The sequence below is a fragment of the Gavia stellata genome, chromosome 9 (genome assembly GCF_030936135.1).
Source record: "Gavia stellata isolate bGavSte3 chromosome 9, bGavSte3.hap2, whole genome shotgun sequence".
NCBI lineage: Eukaryota > Metazoa > Chordata > Aves > Gaviiformes > Gaviidae > Gavia > Gavia stellata.
The window spans coordinates 34765923-34785975 of NC_082602.1; the positions used below are offsets into that span (position 1 = coordinate 34765923).

The 20053-nt window shown below is 42.2% G+C and overlaps 1 protein-coding gene across 1 annotated transcript in view; it reads left to right on the forward strand.

Annotated features, from left to right (window-relative positions):
- Positions 1-20053, forward strand: part of GRK5 (G protein-coupled receptor kinase 5) — a 166210-nt gene that overhangs the window by 125090 nt on the left and 21067 nt on the right. The window contains exons 5-8 of the mRNA XM_059821532.1: positions 13033-13133; positions 16060-16152; positions 19240-19303; positions 19845-19985. Coding sequence (XP_059677515.1) covers positions 13033-13133; positions 16060-16152; positions 19240-19303; positions 19845-19985 — 399 coding nt within the window. The remainder of the gene's footprint in view (positions 1-13032; positions 13134-16059; positions 16153-19239; positions 19304-19844; positions 19986-20053) is intronic.

Sequence of the window (20053 nt, forward strand, 5' to 3'; positions counted from 1 at the left end):
TAGGAGAGATGAGGTGCCTCTTTCTGTCCACTGACAGAGTGTCTCGGTGATTAAAGTGCAATGAGGTGAATTCCATGCTAGGTGTAACGTAGTATACATTGAATTACATTGCGTGGCATATCCACACAGGTTTCTGTGCCCGATTTCTCAATAGTACGGGAGCCTTTTGAACACCTGACCTCCACAGCCCTTCCATCCGCCCACCATGACTTGCAGAGACTTTCCTGGTTGGTTCAGCTTTGGACTGACTGTTCATGGCTTGAGTGGGCGCACTCTTCTCTGGGTAAAAAACTGTCTGGATGGCCGGACCCAAAGGGTGGTGGTGAATGGAGTTAAATCCAGCTGGCGGCCGGTCACAAGCGGAGTCCCCCAGGGCTCAGTTTTGGGACCGGTCTTGTTTAATATTTTTATCGATGATCTGGATGAGGGGATCGAGTGCTCCCTCAGCAAGTTTGCAGATGACACCAAGTTGGGCAGGAGTGTTGATCTGCTGGAGGGTCGGAAGGCTCTGCAGAGGGATCTGGACAGGCTGGATCGATGGGCCCAGGCCAACTGTATGAGGTTCAACAAGGCCAAGTGCCGGGTCCTGCACTTGGGTCACAACAACCCCATGCAACGCTCCAGGCTTGGGGACGAGTGGCTGGAAAGCTGCCCCGCAGAAAAGGACCTGGGGGTGTTGGTCGACAGCCGGCTGAAGATGAGCCAGCAGTGTGCCCAGGTGGCCAAGAAGGCCAACGGCATCCTGGCCTGTGTCAGAAATCGTGTGGCCATCAGGAGCAGGGAGGGGATCGTGCCCCTGTACTTGGCGCTGGTGAGGCCGCATCTCGAATGCTGTGTTCAGTTTTGGGCCCCTCACTCCAAGAAGGACATTGAGGTGCTGGAGGGTGTCCAGAGAAGGGCGACGAAGCTGGTGAGGGGTCTGGAGCACAAGTCTGATGAGGAGCGGCTGAGGGAACTGGGGTTGTTCAGTCTGGAGAAGAGGAGGTTGAGGGGAGACCTTATCACTCTCTACAACTACCTGAAAGGGGGTTGTAATGAGGTGGGTTCTGGTCTCTTCTCCCAAGTGACTAGCAACAGAACAAGAGGAAATGGTCTTAAGTTGTGCCAGGGGAGGTTTAGATTGGATATTAGGAAAAACTTCTTCACTGAAAGGGTTGTCAGACACTGGAACAGGCTGCCCAGGGAGGTGGTTGAGTCACCATCCCTGGAGGTATTTAAAAGACATGTGGATGAGACACAGGGACACGGTTTAGTGGTGGACTTGGCAGTGTTAGGTTAACAGTTGGACTTGATGATCTTAAAGGTCTTTTCCAACCTAAATGATTCTATGATTTCTGAAACTAAAAGCGTAACGGGTCACAGATGTCTCTCTGAGATCAGGATTCATGTGCTAAACTCAGAAGCAGTAACAGGCAACTGTATGCTTGATCCCAACAAAGAAGAGAATAAAGAGGCACATGATGAAAACGGAAGTTAAAAAGACCTTATTTCTTACCTGATTCCCTTGTAATAGGAAATTAGGATTCTGGAAAAACATCTAGAGACTTCAGCAGCTGAGTAGCCTCACAAGAATGGGCCAAGCAAATTCAGATGAGATGCCTGAGGCTGACACCTTTGGCTGGGATGATGCAACTAGAAGAATCACTAAGCCAAGAATGTTAGTGTGTGTTATTTTAAGTTGGAACTGGGAATCACAGCATTACCATAAGGAATGTTTTAAATTTCACAGAAAATAAATATCTTTCAATTCATTAAACTATCACTAGATAAGTGTAAAAAATAAGAAAATAAGAATGATTTAAAAAAAAATCTTTTGATTACAATTGGATTTTAAAATAACCAGCATGTTTAAGTTGTGGAAATGTGGCACTTCAAACTACTCATGTTTAATTTTTTTTTCCCAGTAATTCAACTACACTTAAAAAAATCACTTAAACTGCATGCCAAGCCTCAGTTTTTATGTTAATTTATTATTTTTTAATCAAGCCATACTCTGACCTGAGTCAAAAATCAAGCATATAGGAAGTTTATTATCCTGGCACAGATGCTGTTTGTCCAACAAGCAAAGCTGAGGAAGAGCGGAATATGCCACTGCAAACAGTGTGTCATCTCCTACAATAAATGTCTTCCCTCTCAATTCTTTGCTGATGGCTATTACCATATGATTGTTAATGGATCGTGTGACACAGGTGATTAGGGAATGCCCTGTTTCCAGCAGTGCTAGGTAGTGATTTTGTTTGCTTTCGTGGGTGTTTCCAGTCTTTCTGTGAGTGGGCCACTGGTTCCTGCCTGATGTTTATTTAATTCACTTCCTAATCCTTTCCAAGCCTTCCTGAACTCTCCTTTGGATTTTCATTTCTTCATTCAGGTGTTTCCTCAGGATTTTGACCTGCTAATGGAAAAAAATGAAGGCAAATTCTGCAAAATCACCACTGCAATTGATAGCATTCACTTGAGTGTAGCCTGGATCAGGCCTTCATGCATGAGCTACCTTCATGCAAAGCAAATAACTCGTGGACTTCAGAGTGAGGATCACTTGCAAGGGAAGGGTTACTCATGTTTACAGGCTTATGTCTCAGAGGAGTGAATTCAAGCAGGGATCTGTTTGTTTTCCTGCAAGAAAGCCATTCAATAACATTGAGGTTGTAAATGAGTGTTTATAGATTAAGGGATTTTTTTTAATGGAACAAATGACGTTTGGTTTACCAGAGGAAGCCAAGCTATGACTATTGCAACAGAAGGTTGCTTGCTAATGCTTAGGCTATCCATCAGTGCGGGAGGACATTAAAAGGTAGAAAGGTTCTGATAAGAGGCTGGATGCTGGATGCTATCCAAACCTATTAAGCCACGTGATGAGAGAAAAAAACATTCTGAGAACAGAAGCTTTCAAAGTTGTCCTGTCATCTTTGTTGCCACTAACGGTGAGAATACCGTTCTTTTCCCAAAAAATGCTTTATCAAACATCTGGCTGCTTGTAGTAATGCACTATAGCAATGGCTCAGTTGAGTTGCTAACAGAAGAGGTTACATGATACTTCCAAGGACTGTGCGAGTAGCCTAACTTTTGGGTAGCTTGAAAGTCCTGGTTAGGATTAGCCTTCTCTCTCTATCCTGTTTCTTAAGCTACCCTCCTCGTCCTGCTGACAGCTACTGGTACTGGTTATTTCACGTGTTTTCATCCTTTAATCTGCGTGCAAAATGCTTTTAAAGTGGAAAAAAGGCAACAACAAGTAAAACATACTTTCCCTTCCCCTGCTTTAAAGCAAGTTTATATAAAACAATTTCAGCTGGCTAGTTTATGAGCACCCCTACACCAATAAAGCTATGTGTCTACAGAAAGGAGGAAAAGTATGTTTCTTTGGTAAAGAAACCTCTATAAGCAGGTTTCCAAGGAATTATTAAAAAAGTATGGGTGGGGAAGGACTAGGGTTTAAAGATACTGAAAAATATCTTGCCAAGCACTTCTTATGAGGCCCAGTTTCTCCCTAACTGAAGTCAAAAGCATATCTTCCATGATGACCAGTTTAGCTTCTTAAACTAAGCTGTACCAAAAACGCCATAGCTGGTTGGGATTGCGGTGAGTGTTTTTATTTAATTGAAGAGTATAAAGTCTGCAGCTGATTCACTGGACTTGCAAAAGAAGCTGATGAAACAATTAAATTTTGTCTCATGGGACATTTTGTAATTTCAAAATTACTTTCTATGGGGCTTTGCGTGTTTAAGATTTCCTCTGGTCACATATAGGAGCCAGGAAGAAATTTCTCCTTCTTGATCTAGGCAATCTTTTCTCTTCCTTTGTTGCTCTGAAACTCATGTTGTGGTTACACCCCCAAATTTCTCTGAACCAAATAATTTAATATTCCAAGGAAACCACATTTTGGATCGAAGATCTTTATGTAGGAAACGTTTTGACTCACAGCATTTGCATGGCAGTTGATTGTTTACCACCGTCAGGAGCATAAATGTGGTTTCTAGAAAGGAGCATGCTGCTTTCAGTAATAGCAGCTATAGAAAGGTCTATTGAGAACAGGAAAAACAAGGTATAGCTAGATAGCAGATCCTGTTGCTGATTAACAAGAGAGTCATGAAAAATGCTTCATATACTTTCTATGCACTTGTCAGAAAGGAAACCTCAGTGGTTGCTGAGTTTCTCCAAAGATGGGCATAGTTCAAGACTACACTTGTACCCCAGCACGGAAGAGGAAGGGTGCTGGAAACCCAGAGCAGAAACTGATCTTCTTCCTACAGTGGGCTGGCCGAGGCCCAAGAGGCAGCCCAGCAGGTCTGGAGCAAGCAAGTCAGCCTGAAGCTACACCAGATCTGCTGCAGTAAATGAGTTCATGAACTGAGGTGGTTAGCATTGCCTTTTGTGATGGAGTAGTACAACCTCTCCAGGCAGAAGAACGTGTTCAGCTGTTTGTTGAGGGCTCTATTGTCTTCAGTCATTGTATTTTTCTGTGTGTCGACACGTGTTTTGATAGTTTAGTAGAATATGAGGGAAAACAGATTCATCATGACTCCAGATCCGCTTGCAGCTACAAAACAAACCCCAGAGTTGATAGGCACTGCTGATTTGCTTCATTTAGCTACCAGCAAGTGATCCTGCCCTCAGTACTGAAAATACCATTTGATCAGAGAACAGGATTGGGTTCCATTTTTTTTCTCTGTCATCGACCCACTCTATAATCCTGGGCGAGACATTTCATGTCTTTGGCCCCATTTCCCACTCCCGGGCTAATGTGATTGGTTTACTTTGGAAGCTTTAGCTCTCATGACATGTGTATGTACTGGCTGGCATTGCGAGCCCCCATTCTCAGGTATAATGTCTACACGCTGTCATAATAGATAAATTGCTACTAATAACACAGCTGCTCTCCATGCTACCCGTCCACCTCACTGCCAATTCCTACATCTGTCATCTCAAAGCAAATATCCTGGAATTATGAAGACTTGTGCTTTACTGGTTTGCCTCATACAGACCCAGATGACTTTGTGGTAGGAAAAAAAATAAAAAGAAAATGCAGAAGTTGATTACTTAAAGTGTTGCAGCTGCTCCTGATGTAGAATTGGCTGTTTACTACATATACAGCTAAAACCGAACAGACAAGATCAGACACAGGGCAAGAAAAGAGAATGTTCCAACATTTTTGTGCATAACACCAAAAAACGTCAGGAGACTGTGTGTGCTGTGACAGTGCTGGAAACCTTTCCCTCACCAGGTTGAAACACATGCGTAACCCGGACTTCCCAAAATCAGAGTGCCACCAAGACACTCTATCTCCTCCTCTGTTGCTTTCCTCTGCATTTCTCATTGTCAGCCCCTTCGCACTTCCCCTTTGTTGGTCACCAGCTGTGTGGTCAGTACTTCCCAGGCTGTAGCTCAGACTGAATCCCAGTTGGCATTGGCCTGCCCCTGCCCAAATCAGGGAGGTGGGGGCACATCAGAGTCACCCAAAGTGGCTCCGGACATCTCCCTGTGGTGGGGCAAGCAGAGCTTGGGCTGTGCCCTGCGCTGGCGTGTGCCTGCTCTGAGGGCAGCAGTGCAGAGCCCAGTGGAGATGCCACAGGCCAGTTCTTGGGGTGAATCTCCAGCCACAAGTAGCAGATCAGCCTTGGAGACACAAAAAGGCACAATTTCATGGTCTCTGTTTTGCCTTCCATTACCTTTCCCCTTTGAAAACGTGCATTACCTGAGCACATAAACTTGTCTTTCCCTGATTTTGCGCCTACCAGCATGACTTGCATTTATCTACCTATTCTCCCTTTTTCTAGTAACTGCCCTGATTACAGTCCTCCTTGTGACCTCATGTGTGTTTGCCTCAAGGGACTGAGGACAATCAACACTGATAGTCACACCATTGCTACCTGTCAAGGTAACTACTCTCCTGCTAGCTGAGCCTTCCTCAAACATCTGGAGAAGGATGTGACTCTGCAAAAGCAACAGCAGGAATGGCCTTGCATGTGGCAGACTTCCCATCCCTGACACAAACCATTGCTCTTTGTTGCTGGTCTTGGGTCACGGCCGTGTGAGAGCAACTCAAATGCAGCAACATAACAACTGGATGAAGCCAGTATTTCCAGGTTTTGGTGTATGAACTCTTCTCATCCCATCATGCACCATCTCACACCAAAGTTCATTTTAGCCTGTTTCTTCCATAGTCTTGAGGTCTCTACTAGTAGCAAATCTGTGTGGAGATTTGCAAATAGATTATATGTGAAAAATAGCTGCCGACATCTGAAAATACACATATCATTAAGACAGAAGTGCTTGGAACCGGAGACAGCGCAAGAAAAGTTATGGCTTGAACTTTTGTCCATTGACTGAAATATTTTTAATTGTTTTAAGCTAGTTTGTTGTGGAATGTTTTCATAACCTGAGACATAACATATGCTGCACGCTATTTGTTTTATACAAGTGACTTTTAAAATAACTCATCGTTTTTCAATATCATGGCTACAAGTCTGAAACTTGCCAGAAAAGCAGTTGTGTTTATGACAAAAGTTTGCATGAGGTCTATTCATTCTAAAGAGTGTGGTATCTTTCTGGTTCATATAATTTTCGTAGTAATGAACAGTCGTGCTTTAAGATACTGTGATGACTCACATCCACTGGCAAGAGTTGGTATAAAATGAAAGCCTGTATTTCTAGGTTTCTGTTCCTTATTCACTAATTGCAAGCTACAAATGGACTGATTTGAGGAATTTGAGCATCTCTAGCTTTCATTTATCTCAGTGATACTTCTTTGATTTCAGTCACAGGTGATGATCAAGTCTTCTGCAAAACACAACTCTTAACCTCCCTGTTCACTGTTCTGTAAAATATTGTGAGATTGCCACCTAGCTCATGAAAACTTAATCATGCAATGAAGCTTTACTATTTCGAGGTTCTTAAATGAAAGGCAATGTGTAAGGATGAAGAATTACCTCCAGACTAAGGACCTGCTCTGTTTCTTGCCAAGTCCGTCTGACCAAAGTCAACACTATCCCTTTTTCTGATCTGAAGTTCAGGGTTCTGCAAGCTATTCCTTTTCTGCAGGAGACAATGGTGGTTGAGACAAGTGTCTTTCCATCGGGACTGTTCATTTGCAAAGAAGATACTTACTCCTTTGCTCAGAGCTCCAGGTTTCCTTTGGTGAGCACTCAGCATACAAACTCCCTTCCTCATCTGTTCTCAGGGCCATGTCACGTGCCTGTGTTTTAAAGAGTCCAGTGTTTTGCAAAATCATTGGTACAAAGGACTAGGAGAGGGCTCAAGAGCCTCTTGCATTGAGGAGAGATCAAATACACTTAGATCATCAACAGATGTCTGTCTGCCCTCAGAGGTCTTTCAAAACTCTGAGAACAGATTCCACAATATTCATATGCCTGTTCTTGTGCTTCCCTGTGTGGAAAATTAGAAAAAAAGTCTTCATAAGTGTGTTCGTTCTCATCATTCCCGCAGTGTAGAGCAGAACATGCAGAATAATTGATCCCTGCCCTCTTTATTAAAAACATTTTTATACTAAAAGATCTTTATCATGTTTCACTCTTACTTTTCCAGACTAAACACATCTAGTTCCTCAATGCTTCCCTTTGGCATTTTCTTCCCAAGCATGTTTCTCAACCCTCCAGACACTCGGTGCTCTCTTCAGCTCTCCATAGCTTTCTCAAACGGTGGTGACCCCAACTGGATACGTGTCTCCAGCTGGAGTCTCAGCACATCCCTATCAGTTCCCTTTGTTGTTTGGGCACTTTTCCCACAGAAACAGCAGCGCTGCACACAATAAACCAACTCTGCACACGCAGGTTCGTGTTGTGTGCGCATCTGCTCTGGGCTCCGTACAGCTATTGGAAATAATCAGAGTTGGTTACACAGAGACACCTGCTACTCACCCCACCCGGGTTTCAGAAAAGCTAACCCCAACTCATGGGTTGTCAGCAAAATGCTTTTATTCACTGAAGTTGCAAATCTCTGCTGGCCGGCTGCCTGCTTTCACTTCCACAGACTTCGAGGCAACACCTGTAGTGCAATACATCTTGACCAAAGTCACCCATTTTACACACTTGGAAGTTCTGTTTTAAGGAAAACTAGAACAAGTAACATGTTTTAATGAAAAAGTAAAATTATCAGAGAAGGTCTTCTGAATGTTTCCCTTGGTACTGCCGGCATTTCATCTTGTTTGATAAAGAATTTGATTAGCTGGTAGAGTGACAAAAGGTCAGGTGTCCTCCACACGGTCACACCGTCAGAGGGGAAACACCATCAGAGAAATGTTGCAAGTACCATGGCCAATGTATAGAGATGATTTTATGAGAAGGCTTATTTGTTTGTTGTCCTGTTCAGTGAATGTCAACAAATACTGTGTCTTGAAGGGCTGAGTGAAGTAGCCTGTAACAAAACTTACAGAGCTGTCAAAAAAGGAGAGTTTACATTTTAAAGTATAGTGATGCAACATGACAGTCAAAATAACAGATAATGGGGAGTTACACAGCCTGGAAGCTTTCATCCGATCTGAACCCGATTTTGCTTCTTTTCAGTTCTTCAGTGAGGTGCTGCGTGCCGGCACGTGGACGGTGCCAGATGCAGCACACACAGAGCTGCGTGGTGTGGGTCTCCGGGCATTCAGGCTGCCAGGGACAACTCTGCTAGCGCAGGGAAGACCAGATCGCATTCGGCTTGCGATGCTCTCAGCTCCCACCAAGAACCTGGTATTTATGGGTGATACTGCATCCAGCTTCAAACCTAGCCACCATGCTGTTTATCAGTGGTTGCATCCTGGTGAAGAGGAGAGGAAAGGGGGGGAAGCTGCGTTCAACCTCTCAGCAAAATATGAAAAGTATCTTGCAGGCCCAGAGGTTTAATTCGGAAGGAATAGCGATCTCCAGATTTTTGTGGACATGAACGCAACTAACTTTGAACAAGCGTGTGACATCTCAGCTGTTTTCATGCCGTTTATTGAAATGGAAGAGCAGCTGGGAGGATCTCTTTTGTCTTTTAAATTAGAAAAAAGCAAAATTTAGAAGAGAAGACTTTTTTCTCAGTGTGTTAATGGCACTCAGAAGTAACTGATTATCCATTTCTTGTTTCTCAGATAATCACTAATCCAATTCCGAGTTGTCTTCTTTTCTTAACAATTAAACAAGAGGGCATCACAAAACTGAGATGTTGCTTTGCCAGCAAAGTATTTATAAAGTGGTTTTCAGTTTCTGGCCATAAATGAGAAGATACAGGAGACAGATAGGAGATTCTGATTAAAACCTGGTGAAAGTAGTTTGGACTTTTGGACTTCTATTAAACTGTCTGGTCAAAAAGGGTAATGCGATGAGAGAAATTTTTGTCGTTGGATCAATTTAAGGACTTTTTGCACTGCCAGAGTCTTGGGCCATGAATCTGGTTTCGGTTCCATCAGCTTTACCCTAGTGTTACTCTGTTGACTTGACTGGTATAATTTCTCGTTTACGTTATCATCAGTGAGATCAAGAATCACTTTCTTTGCCTTCAGGAAACAGAATAGCCGTTAGGGAAAATACAGGACTGTACTTTTAAAACTACTGGGCGTTTTGTTTTGAATACAGGAAAACGTAACAGGTTTCTGCAGGTGTTTCTGAAGAGTTAGCAGAGTATTCTTTGTCACACGCTCAGATGTAATGGTCTTAATCCCAGTGTACGGCTTTCCTACCCGCCACAGGACATTTAATATGTTCAAAAAGGTGTCTCTGTTCCCTTGTAAAAGCCGAATTTGCTTTTACAGCCATTACCCATAATGCAGCGGGAGAACAGCGTTAATAACCATTTCATCGGGGCTGCAGAAATCTTTTGCACCTCTCCGGGGAAGAAGCAACTTTTTCTTCTATAAGTGGCCAAAGTGTTACCTTTGGAAGCTTTCGCTCTTGGGATCCAAATGCTTTCTTGCACTCATAACCTGCGCTACCCAATTGTTCTCCAGGGGAGCAAAAGTGGGTTGGTGGGTTGGGTTTTGGCTTGTAATTGTTTCTGGCTTTGTTTGAACATTCGAAGGCTGTAGGTATGCACAGTACTCAAACAGGGAAAATGGCAGTCATGGGTATTTAATGGGAGCAGTGGGAACCATGAACTCCCAAGGAAAGTCTCAGGAAGGATCATACACAGGCTCCCTAGAACTGTATGAGGAGTTGGGAAGGGTTGGGTATGCTCCTCCCATACACATGGTGCAGCTGCTCTGCCCTGAACGCTGTGAAAGGCTGCATAATGACACAAAATGTTTTGCTGGACCTACAAAACCTTTGGAAATGATCAGCCTGTGAAAAAAGTGGTTTTTTGTTACAGAAAGTGAAGTGGTCTAGTAAAGCGTTTGCACTACACTGTAAGGCTTTAGTCCATGTACAGAATGCCAGTGTATTTATGTCTACGTACCTTGATATTGTTAGCTCAATTTGTCCAGAGGAGGAAAGGTTCAAAGGTCAGCAGGGAGTGGTTTTGAAAAACCAAGTGGTGACTGTATCTCCCACAAACTTGAAGAGAGGAATCACAGTTCATGCCATTTTTAAATACTTCCCACATTGTCTTACAGTTTCTTTTGCTCGTTCTTCTCCCTTTTCCCTATAAGAATTTTGTTTCTTCTTTATGAAAAAGACTTAGCTTATGCTTATAATTTATTTTTTAAATGTACTTTGATCTCAGCCAAAAGTTGATGGAATTATTACTATAATAATGCATCATGTGCATGATCTTCAACACTAACCTCAAGGCAGCTTACCTGTCATTGGGAAATGAAGTTGCCTGGTGTGAGCAAGAATCAGGTCACTTGGTCTAAATGCCTAATTATGGGGTTTAGTACTTGCTTAACTTTTGTATCCTGATTTTGGTCTATAAATGATGAACAAATCCTAGATTTAATTAGTAGTAACTTCAATTAGAGGCCTAGTCTCAATTTTACTTAAGTGCAGCTCCATTCATGTCAGAAAAGACACTCCTGATTCACAGCAGTACAAAGACTATGGAGTTCAGTGGTGTTTCTGTACCCTATAAATCAGAGAGATGTTCAAGATAACCAGGTCTCAGAGCGGTGGACGCACGCAACCACATACAAGCTTTGGGATGCTGATGAGCTTGTGTAGCGCACCCCATTGAGTATGCAAAGTATAAAGTACAGGCATTAATTCGTATGGATCCTAGCCCAAATCAGCTGAAATACTGCTCATCATTAGGCTTTGGTTCCTATCTGAATATTCCTTGAAAAACCTTTTTTTTTCCTTTTTTTTTTTCCCCCAGTAGTTTCAATGCAGCAGCTGTAAGACTGGAAACAAGGACTTTTAAGGTTTTTTCCCTAGTTCTTTCACTGCTTCACTCTTGCCTCTACTTTCTCTCTTCAATCAAAACTGGGACTTAGATTTAGTCATGGGCATCTACAGCTAGGAATTTCTGTAAGTTGTCTGATTTACTGAGACTTGTTCTACAGTTCTCAGTTCCTGTCAAACTCAGTGGCCAATCAAGCTGAGAAAATCTGCCTTTGTCTCAGCCTCCATCTTTTAGATGATAATGTGGGGGCTCATCTCCCTCTCAAGAAACTGTGAGACTTCTTAATTATTAGCAATATACTGTTTGTGATTAAAAGTGGATGTTCCTTAGATATCTTTTGCTGAGGAAATGGAGGAATATATGGAGGAAATGAGGAAATATTTTAGTGAGGTCAAAGATATCCAGCATGCTCTGCAGATTGTCTGTCAAGGTTGAATAGTGAGACTGCATTACGCAGCATGCACAGACAGTTCTGTAAACCATGTTCCTATTTAAAAACATTCAAGTGGAACAAACTTACTTTTTCATGTCACAACCAGGATCATATTCACGTTTCAGCAATGGGAAGGAAAAGATAAAAGACTTAATACAGCTTTCACCATGCTGGAGATTTTCTGTGGCTCCACCTCTGCCCCTTCCTCTGTCCTCATTCCTGGTGTTTTTGAACTCTGCCCGCAATGCATTTCAGTGCGTGCCAAGATATCCCCAACTAGGGGTGAGTTAGTGAGAACATCTGGCCAGGAATGAGTGATGATGCTCTATGACCCACCTACTCAGCACATCTGGTGGTCGCGGCCATGGGTGGGGAATCTTACCGAGTATTAAGGCTTCTGCAAGGAAAGAGGATTGTCATCTATGGCTGGATTTATTGAAAATACCCAAATCCAATTGGTTATATAAAGGGGCTTTCATGTCAATGGGAGAAATGCCTATAAATAGGTGCAGACACACACACACACATGCATATACCCTTTTTTCATATAATTACAGTATACTGTCAATGAGTAAGAATGTGGACTGCCTAAAAACTGTCTTTATAGATAATTAGTCCCAAAGGTCCTGAACTGGTTAACCATCAGGGCATACTGCAAAAGACTGCCCTTTGGTAACGGCTCTTTGAGGGGGCTGAATGTACATTCTCTCTAAAGGGAAGAGAGGATGAAAAGAGTTTATGTGCTTGGTTGGCAGAGTTCCTTTTTGAAATGATTATTTTAAAACTGCTGGATTATTTTTGTCCTTCTAATGATGAATTAAGGTGTCCAGACACTTCTGCGAGCATCTTTTTGTATTATTTATATATAAATCAATAAATACCAATGCTCTGCTCTTGTTTTCCTTTGCTGGTAAAAAAAAAAAAAAGAAGATGGATTTTTCAGACAGCACAATGAATCATCAATGAAGTGAAAACACTGGGCAAATTCTCTTTTGTTTAAGAGAATGGCCTGTGCACAGTTCAGGCCAGCACATTTTTCATGGGATGCAAGGGAGCAGTTCAAAGAACTGGCAAGGAGTGGGTCCTGCATATTCATGAGGCTGGGCAAGGAGGTGAAGGTACAGGAGAAGGCAAAAAAGCAATGTGAGGATAGAGTGGAATGTGGAGCGAGTTACCACGGTATCCTATTTTACTGCTGTTTGACGTAAAGCTCCTTTGCTTTTACACAACCACTGGAATTGAATGAAAGCAGCTCAGGGCATAAATAATGAATGTGTCTTTTACACGTCAGGAGAATCTGCACCTCCTCACAGAGATAATGTGCCCTTCTCTTCTCTTCCCAGTCTCCAGCCTGCGTTCCCGAAGTCAGTCAAGATCTTATCCAACAGACAGAGGAGAAACTCGAAAACAGCCCCTGCAAAGAGCTATTCTCTCACTGTACAAAGTAAGTATAACTCGATACCCAAAGATCACAGGGCTGCAGTCAGCGGCTTGTAAGGAATGTGTCAGGTAAAGACAGACATTTCAATTTGAACCTGAACCATGTATCTTCAGTTTATGTTCATAATCCTAGAGGCATTGCTGACAAGTGGGGAAGTCATTTCATCTGAACAAAATGTAATAAATATTTCCATGCCATTATGTACACTAGACACAGGCACTTAGTGTTTCAGGTATTTGACAGAGTGTTCTAGCCAAGTAAACCAGCCATGAATTTCATGCTGTGTGAAAAGAGCTACAATGATAATGTATCCAAAGAAAACATCTCTGTTTCAAAGTGAATAAAAATTAAGTGGCTATACAGTCCATTTAGACAGAGGAATGTGCAAACTTGCTCCACATGGCTTTTCCAGAAAATCTTCACCAGGAGAATGGGGCTTTTTTAATGCTTTCTGTCTGTCTGTGGTGTTCAAAGGAACGTTCTTTATTTCATCTTTTGTCTGGCAAAAGGCTTATCAGTTTTTGGAGCGGCGAGGTGATTTGTACTATTATGCGCTAAAGCTCCAGGTATGCAATCTGCATGTGCAAACACTGACCCGAGTACTTTCATGCCAGCAGATCATAAACCAATAAAAATATGAAAAGGAGGGATCATCGCAAGCTGGCCCATGTGGTTTCTGGCTGAGCACGGTTTGTTTTCCCTGGGTGATGTAATGGGGATTTGTAAAATTCGCTCCGCTGTCATTCATTGTTTTGACTCATTTCATTGACCTTTTCTGTTTTCAGTTATTCTTTGCGTTGGTAGGAGATGTGGGTTATTTCTGGCCTTCTCTTATAACATAACCAGTTTCCTTGCATTGGCCTGGTGTCATGTAGAGATGCTCATATAACTCGCACCAGTTGTGTGTGCCAGTCCCAATGACAAAGGCAGAGCTGTGCTCGACACAGCCCCCCCTGATGCCTGTTTCCAGTTCTCAAATTGGTTTGAAAGCTGACAGTTCCCTCTAAAATGCACTTTGTTGTTGCCAAAGAGGGGAACTAAAAAGCAAACAAGTGGTGAAAGGCAGCTATTGTTCTTTAAAATACATGCAGCTTTTAATTAACTGAATGGAATAGGCTAGCGTTGGACACCACTTAATTCAGGCTCGTATTCACCGGCAGCCATTCCTTCATCTCAGCTGAAACGGATAAATGAGCCAGGTTTGAGACCTTGTTAATAAATATGCTGATCGTTTCACATGGACTGAAATGGGGTCAAAAGGAAGTTTTAAAAACTTGCTGTTGGTATTTACTTAATGTACTGAATAATGTTAATTTTGGAAGAGTTCACAGTCAGACCAAAAAAGGGAGGCATACATACAAGTATGAAGCTTGCTATCCTGTAGGAGCAGGAACGGGGATGAGTTTCAGACATGTCTTCATAGATAAGATCAGTCTGCGGGAGAAATGCATGTGTAACTTCTGCTTTGACCTTTAATATTTTGACTGTTTGCTTCTGCGCCCCTCCAATTTCCCCTATAATTTTGGCTTAGAATTTGGATATTTGTTAGAGCTTTGTATTTTACTTTGTAAGCTTGACTCCACTTAGGGGAAACCGTATGATCTGTGTCCAATCAAAGCTAATGAAGACAACAACAATTTGACTTCTGAATACTGAATATGTGTAATTACCTGCCTGTTCCAAATTGATGGTGCAAGAATTATTACCAAAAAAGTTCAAGCAGCTGAGAAATTCCAAAAACTTATGAATAGTAGCTCATGAACAGGGAGGAACTAAACTGAGGAGACAGGTTATTCATGGTGAATTGTTTGCTCAGGTCTAGAACTGCCCCAGGGTAAGACATAGCTTATCCATTCCCAAACCAGAGTGGTCCTTCAGAGAGGATTCCCTCCTCCAGCAAAATCTAGAAATGTGTCTGTATACCCTCAGATACAGACACAAAAGTGTCTGTATACACCAAAACAGAAATACGCATTCCTGTGGGCATTTTTCACCCAAAACCAAGTTTTGTCCCTGCCAGTGCTTCCAGCAGAGGTGGATGTGGTAGCCCCAGTAAGCAAGGCAAGAATCAAAGCCAGCAAGTCAACCGACCCCTGATAAACGATATGACCTCCTTCATCTCAGGCAGCTCTCTCAGCTCAGCCCATCTTTTCTTAGCTCTGAACCCTTGGCCTTCCTTATGGGATATCTGTTCGTCTCTGGCTGCTTGTTGCCTGTCACAAGCAACATACTTATTTCTCACATTTGCAGACTGGCCTTTTTATTCCTTTATTCCTTTGATTATGCAAAAGACTTTGCAACCACTGCGTGAGCGCCAAAATTATTTTCTTGATCCAGAAACAAATCCACATCCCTGTTCAGACTTTCTTTCCTCCCTTTTACTCTACAAAGCACATAGCTGTTAGGAAAAGCCCTTTGACTTTAATCACAGTTATTACTTCTTCTGTATAGCAGGAATTGAAATTGATTTTTTTTTTCTCAAAATAACACCTCTGATGGTCCCTCTTTGACAGAAATGGGCTTCAGCCAGAAATTTTCAATCCAGATGTGAACATCCCTCAAAGTTTAGGAGCTCAGTTCCTGAGGGTGTTGTGTTAAGCCAGTCTTAGTTTACTAACAGAAGCAAAGATATTTGTTGTCTAGTGACTGACAGCCTTTGTAAAAGTCCATTGAAGCCAGTGGGAGATGCCCTGTTAATTTTCAGCAAGCGTAACCAGAACATGTTACTATTCAGCTTGTGTAAGGCCTCCTGTTATAAAACCCATCAAACATACTACTTCGTTCCCTGAGTTAAATAAAGTACAAAATAAAGTAGAAGTAAAATAATCCTACCATAGAAGAAGTCTGGATTTTCTCCTCTTGCTTTGTTTCTCTTTTGTTCCAAGTTCAGGGTTATAAAATACTTATATATCCTTTTCATCTGAGATAGATCTGTCCTTGACCACCTCAGTGGGGAGCCATTCCAAGAATACCTAAACAGCATGTACTTCGACAGGTTTCTCCAGTGGAAGTGGTTGGAAAGGTAAGTGGCACAATTTTTTTTTTTTTAATTAAAAATGAATATAAAAGGTTTATTTTCACTTTCCATGCAAAGCCTTTAGAATATGGTCAAAATCTGACAGCTGAGATTGTACATGTTTACTCCCTTTGCCTTCAAGAGAAAGACAGTTTGGCCTTTCTACAGCGTTACTGTGCCTCAATCCTAACGTTTGCCATTTATGGCCCTCTCTGTGCAGCGATTCTCTCCCTCTTTTCACTGTTCTCCTTCAAGAAGGTCCATCAAGACTCATTCCCCATTTCTCTGAGCTGTACTCCAGGGAAGCTCTCCCAGAGAGCTCCAGGAAGGCTTTCCTAATTTAAGTGTTTGTTTGTAACTGTTTGTTATTAGAAGGTGCAAGAAGAGGTAATGGCTTTAGCCACAGGATGATGCCATATAGAAAAGTCATGGTTATGTTGGCATTAGACTCAATTTAACCATGAACTGAGTCTCCAGCTGTGACCATCCAACGAGCGTGATTGGTTTCTGGGACATGTATAGTGCTCCTTCATCCTCCACGAATGTGCTTACACCCATAAATACTCTTCAGCCACTCCCTTCTCTCTTAGGGACACTGCACTCCTGAAGGTGACATGCTCCAGCAAGCAGCTTGAGCACCTTCTTTGCACAGTATGCCTATGCACCGCAAGTAAATAGGAAAAGACCTACAGCCTATAAAAAGTAGGAATCCAAATCTCCTGTGATCTGAGAAATGTTTGTGGCCAATTTCATTGTAGGCCCTGTCACAATGAGCTACTCATGGCACAGCTTGAAGGACACATTGCACAATTTTATAACCTACCCTTGTGCATCTAGAATGCTAAACATAACATAAGATATGCATCCAGCCTCTGGCTTTTGCATTTGCAAACACCGTGCCCAAGCAAGACTGAAAGATGCTGCTCGCTAGGGAAGTAAAGAATAAAACAGAAATCCACCCCAAAACACCAGGGAGACAGTTTTGGCTTCTAAGACTCAAGTGTTCGGCTGTTGAATGGTATGAGGTACATTAGGTATGATTAAAATACATTCAGCCCTTTCAGTTGTCTTTCTGTTTAGCTATGCTCTGAATATGGTAACTTTTTTGTTCAGACCAGTTATTACAACTATTAAATCACCGTAAACAGACAAAAATATGGCATATAGATCTTCACACCATATTCATTGGCTAGACATTTCTGAGCACATCTAATAACCAGGCAGCCTTAGTGGGTATTAATTTGCAAGGAAAGGGGCCTTTGCCTTCTCTTTGTCGGTGAGGGCTGTAGCAGATGTACACTGCTGGGTAACAGTGACCTTGAGTTGAGAGAAGCCCCAGTTTCCACAAATGGAATTAATTACGGCAGATGAGTTAGAGCCAGATCCACTAGCGGTGTGTATCAGCATGATGCCTCGGAGATCAAAGGAGCTGTGCCAATTCCTCTCCCTGGAAAGCTACAAAGCTGCTGCACAAGAGGGAAGGGAAGCAGTGGGCAGAGGGGAGAGCTATTTCATGCCAAGACATGCTCCGCATGCCATCTTTACTGAATCCACCATTTACTCTTCCATTTCAATTAAAAAAACATCAGATGATTCATCTCTAGCCAGGCTATTTCCTATCTATTTTCACATTTGGGATGAGGAATTTTCTCAAATGCTTTGAGGATTTGTTTTTTCCATTCCCCCAACAAATGTGACAAGCTATTGGATGTGCCTATCTAGCTTAAGAAGCTGGGAGAACTGTTTTTAGGATTAGCAAGGAGATGTTAGTAGCACGGAGTGATTAACAGCTCCTTCTGACAGCCTGCTGGCTCCAACGGCAGAGTCAAACAGTCCATTTATTCCAGGGACATTGCTGAGCATGTAGTTATCACTGCTAATTGTTGCTTTTAACCCCAATAGCATTTGCAGTATCTTCACAGAAGCCTGAAAATAGCATCTTTTCCACTTCTAGTTTTGGCCTTCTGCATATTTTTCTTCCACTTTTAAAAACAATAATGAACATAAATGAAACAATTCACTTTAACATTTATTCCTTATTGTCATCAACCTCATCATCACTGTTGTGGGAACAGCCACGTTATTGTGCTCCCTCTGCCGACTGGCTGCCCGCCAGAGGAAAACAAAGCCAGTAGGAATATTCGTATCGACTGCTAATATAATTGTAAAACTTCAGTGATGGAGCAGTGGATACAGAATTGGATCTCTCTCAATCTACAGTCCTTCTTCTGTCATGTTATAAAACTTCGATGATAACAAATGTGATACAAGTTCAACGTAGGGCTGGAGCCCTTTTGGCAGAGCAGAATTTTGAGGGAATCCTGTGAGATCATATAGCGATCGTGTCTAGTGATCGTTAGGGAGCACTCTGCCCTCAGAAAGACAGACTTATTTAACCCTTCATTTGGCCCTTAAAAGGAAAGAGATGCTTTTCCTCCTCTCTTGCCCATGATGCTCTCCCAGGAGGCAGGTACCCCAGGGCTGGGAGCCTGGCTTCCTGCTCTCTCCTCCTGCGAACAGGACCTAAACCCACCTCTCCAGTTCCTGGGATTGTTTCTTTTCTTGTTTCACATCAGTTTCCTGTTTTGTTTAAGGTCAAGAAACCAGAAATATTTCCTGGTGGATTGAATTTTGGATCTCTTTTCTCATCTTGAAGACCAAGCAAAGCAATAAAGTGTTAGACCAGTACCACCCTTAAAAAATTCCTATATATCATGAGAATTAATATCTTATTGGAAGCTCTCAGGCCTCCTCTTTGCTTAACAAAGGCCAAAGCTATATAATGGAGATTCAGAACCCTCCTTGGTCCTAAGATGCTAGCAGAAATTATACTGATGACTCACTAATGTGTTGTATTTTATTACAGCTTAATATGTTGAAATTGAGAAGTTCAAGCCATACATAGTATTGAAGTAATGTAATTACATAATTATATATTATATTATATAATATGATTACCTTGAAATAATGTGATTATATAATATTTATCTATTTTGCTTTTCAAAAGTATACTCTGAAATAAATAAATCACAGAGAGTGCATTAAATGTAGTGTGTCTTTTTTTTTTTTTTTTTTCATTTCCTTTTCTTCCAGGCAACCAGTAACAAAAAACACATTTCGGCAGTACAGGGTACTAGGGAAAGGCGGCTTTGGGGAGGTGAGTAATTCTGAAAGTTTCTGTTAAGAGTGTTTCTTACTTCTCAGGCACTGCAGGTTACAGGAGCCTGATGCGACAGAAGCTGATTTTCGTTAATTGCTGACAGTTTTACTTAACCTCTCATGACACTGTAATCTCAAAAGAACACTTTTGAGAATTATTTTGTATTTGACTGTTGCATTCACAGTGGAATTAGGGTCACACCCTTATTTGTATTTTACTGATGGCTCGAGGTCGCTGCCTAGGCAGCAGAGTGAGAGGAGGCGCGGACAGGCTTTAGCTGAGCAGATTACAATCTGCACAGACAAAAGGAGGTGGGATAGGAAGCAGGCGGAGGAAAGTGAAATAATTAAACCGATATTACACAGCAGGTTTGGAAACAGTAGTCGGTTCCCCAGCTGCCCCCGCCTATGCTTTATTTGCTACGCCGCCGTCTCTAACCTTAAAAGGACTAAATCAGATCAAATCGTGAGGAGTAAAGTGCAACCCAGACACAGCGTTTGCTTCGACTTACCCAGCAATTGTTCTCTTTAATTCGCAGGTCTGCGCTTGCCAAGTCCGAGCGACAGGGAAGATGTACGCCTGCAAGAGATTAGAGAAGAAGAGAATAAAAAAGAGGAAAGGCGAATCCATGGCACTAAATGAAAAGCAGATTTTAGAAAAAGTCAATAGTCAGTTTGTAGTGAGTATTGAACTCCCTAGTGCTCAGCTCCCTGCTCACCTGCTGAGCACTGTTCTTGTTGAATCCGA